At 59.6% G+C, this 3,446-nt stretch overlaps 1 protein-coding gene across 1 annotated transcript; it reads right to left on the minus strand.

The window, feature by feature from the left end:
• Positions 1–3: 3 nt before the first annotated feature.
• On the minus strand, positions 4–3,175 carry LOC103797004 (partitioning defective 6 homolog beta-like; the record flags this gene model as incomplete). The annotated part of the gene is made up of 2 exons (XM_009069195.1): positions 2,957–3,175; positions 4–290 (listed from the first exon to the last, which is right to left on the minus strand). Coding segments are annotated over exons 1-2 (483 nt in total), but the record flags the coding sequence as incomplete, so codon positions are not given.
• Between the last annotated feature and the right edge of the window lie 271 nt (positions 3,176–3,446).

The raw sequence follows: 3,446 nt of genomic DNA on the forward strand, positions 1-3,446 counted from the left end.
GCGGGAGATGAAGATGCCAGGCACCTTCTCGACGCCCTGCGGGGCCACGCGCACGCTGACGCCGTCGCGGATGTAGAAACCCAGCGGCTTGTCGGAGCGGTGCTTGTGCAGCCGCACGCGGCGGTGCGTCTCGGGCAGGATGTCCACGTCGATGATGGAGGAGATCTGGCGGAAGTCCTGGGGCATCCCGATGAGCAGGTGAGGCTTGGCCCGGTAGTGTGCAGGGCGCAGCAGCCCCTTCTTCTTCCGCTGCAAGGAGTTTGAGGCGAAGACACTAGCGTCAGACTCTGCTGTAGGGAGCAAGGAGGACGCTGGTCAGGTACCGCAGCTGCCCAGGGATGCAAACACGTGCCCTTGGCCCCAGGTGTTGGGGGAAGTGGCTGGAGGAGAAGGGCCCTGCCCACAGGTCTCACTGGCTTTTCCTGCCTGGAGCATCACCCTGGCTTTCCCTGCAGCCTGTCTCTGCCTGGGGCCCATCTCCTGGGATTACCCAGCATACACAGGCCAGGATTAGTGGGATCGAGGCAGTGATTCATCCTTAATCACACTTTAAGCCAAACTCTGCGGTTTAACACTAGAGCTGCCAGCCCTGATGGCCTGGGAGCTGCAGCCGTGCCCCAGTTTGGGTTTGGGAAGAGGGAACACCCCACACGAGGGGTGCTGTGGTGGCAGCCAGCTCCCCAAGGGCGAGTCCAACCCGGTGAGACAGCACCAGAGTCCCCTGCCCCACTAGAGCACAGCCAGCACCGGCATTAGCTAGGGGTGGCCACTGCTGTGTCCTGCAGAGCCCTGCCATCCCCAAGGACAGGGATTCCTTACCTTCTGGAGATCCATCCCAGGGCTGCAGCATCCCCAGGGCCCCTGAACATCCCAGACTCTGATTTGTGCCAGTGTCTCTTATTCACCTTCACACAGGGTTTGACTCCCTCCTCCTGGACCCTGCCCTGGGGCTGCCCCATGGGGCCCAGCTCCACCACATCCTCCTTGGCCCCATCCACCAGGTGCTGTGGAGCATCCTCTGGTTCCTCTCTGCTTTCTCCCCATCCATTTCCATGAGGGAGTGCAGATTTGGATGCTGCATGGTCACCACGTTCCCCACAGTGCCCCCAACATCACCTGGACCCTGCTCCAGCCTTAGGACTGCTGGGGATGTCCCCAAGCCCAGGGGACATGGGATTTCTCCCTAGCCAAGCCAGCCTGCCAGGGCTCCTGGCTTATAAATATCTCCCTGCACACACAGCCTGGCATATTTTTAGCTCCGGGAAGGGCGGTGGAGGCTTTCCCACAGCTATTTCAGCACACAGCTCCTCTCCAAGGGGAGCAGAGCGGCTGGGCTAGGCAGGTCCAGCACTCCAAGGACGAGCCTGCTAGTGGCCCTGGTGATGTCCCAGGCTTTCTCCTGCCCTTCCCATGAGCCTTGGCCCAGCCAAGGAGGGACAGTGGTGCTGTCTCAGCGAGGCTGCCCCGCAGGGATGACTTCACCCAACAGGGTGATGACACAGAGGGGAACACAGCTGCAGCCTCTGCCTTTTGCCTCCCTGCAGCAGGACTGGCTGCTGCAGAGCCCACCAAGAGGTGCACACTTACCTACACATGTGCATAGCTCCCTGCACCCGGTGGGGTGAGAGGCTCTGCAGCCACATTCCTCAGCGACCCGGACCGGTTCAACGACAGCCCAGCCTGGGGATGACCTGGATCCATTTTAAATCAGCTGTGACTCACCCAGGGCTTGCTCCTGGCCTCTCTGCACACCTCCCTGTGGTGCTGCCAGTCCAGCACAGGCCCTCTCCTGTGGGCACAGCCAGGTGCTGGGCCTTGTCAGTGCTGTCTTATTGTCCTCCTTATCATGCTGTCCACAGTGCCAGGGCTGTGGCTGCCTGCTCTCCATGCTGTGCTATCTCAGTATGGTCAGCCATAGGCCCTCACAGGCTTATTCACACAGCAGACAAGGTGGCTCTGGGAGCAGAAGCAATACCCCAACACACCCACCCCTGTGCCAGGTCTCCATGCCACGGTCTGGGTCCAGACATTGGTCCAGGAACAGGGGATGGTTCAGTGCTGGCAGCACACCACGAGCCCCTGAGCACATCACAGGCTCCAGCAGCCTGGATCACCACTGCCAGCTCCTACACCACGTGGCCACAGAGGAAACACATGTCCAGGGCATCCTGCACCACCCTGATGCAAAAGCCAAGGGAAACTGGCACAGCAACCAGGACTGGCCACCAACATCACCCTCGACCAGAGACTTCGTAGTACATGAGCTAGAAACACGGAGTTGCTCTGGATGCTGTGCTGGGAAAACTGGGGCTCTGGGTCAGGCTCTGGCTCTGTGCACTGCTGACTGATGATGCTACAGAAGAGAAAACCTCGGTGCTACCAAACTGAGTGATAAGGGATAGGCTCATCTCCCCTGCAAAGAGAAGTACCCAGAGTTTTTGTCACTAGGAAGCTTTCATCCAGGACACTGCCATTAAAGTCAGGGTGAGTCCCTGGGCTGCCACCAAAAATTCAGTGGCACCCAGCACCCTGAGAGCTCTGCCAAAATGATGGCAGTCACTTCTTCAGGGCGGGGAGCTGGATACAGCTCCTGGCACAGCGCTCATGGGAGTAACACAGGTGTTTTCCGAGAGCCCACACAAGTTTGGCTGGAAAACTTGACTTCAAAGGGGTGAATTGCAAGGATCTGCCTTTGCTCATTGGGGCCAGGCTGGGGCGAGTGTCCCTCAGCTGCCAGGGAGAGCCCACCCGGGTGCTATAGCCTCAGTGGGGCTCTGGGAGCCTCCCAGTGCCACCACCTCCACATCCATCTGCCAAAGCAGGATCTGGAGGATATGTGACTGGCCATGCTCCCCACTGGCACAACCCAAAGGTGGAACCAGCAATACCATGGGATGTGGCTCATCTCTCTTGATGGGGAGGATGGACCCAGTGCCGCTCTCCGGATCCTGCTTACCCTTCTTCTGGATGATGACCCTGAGGAGGGGGTTGGCAGAGGACAGGGCTTTGTGGTAGTTGTCGTCGTTGTTGATGGGCAGGAGGTCACCATGGATGTCTGTGTAGCCCAGGAGCACATCCACCCGCGGGATCTGGTGTACTGTCTGCAGCAGCTGGTAGAAATCCTGGAAGCTGCCTGCGCTGGAGCGTTTCATGGCAAAGCGGCGAAATTCAGCATCGAACTGCGGAGAAGGAAGAGGGTGAGTCTGGGCAGGGCTGGGTCCAGCTGGCAGAACTGATACAGGCAGGGCACCACGCAGAGCTGCCCCAGGGCAAGCAGAACCGGGCACTGCCGGCTCCAGAGCCTGACAGCACCAAGGCAGCGGCGCCTGTCGGGCAGAGCTCGTCCCAAAAACAAAGTAAAAGGAGTGAAGACGTTTTGCTGCCCAAACACGGAAGCGATGGGGCACAGAGGTGCCCCTGCGGCAGAGAAAGGACCCTCCGGCTGA

The sequence above is a fragment of the Acanthisitta chloris genome, unplaced genomic scaffold (genome assembly GCF_000695815.1).
Source record: "Acanthisitta chloris isolate BGI_N310 unplaced genomic scaffold, ASM69581v1 scaffold15342, whole genome shotgun sequence".
Classification (NCBI taxonomy): Eukaryota; Metazoa; Chordata; class Aves; order Passeriformes; family Acanthisittidae; genus Acanthisitta; species Acanthisitta chloris.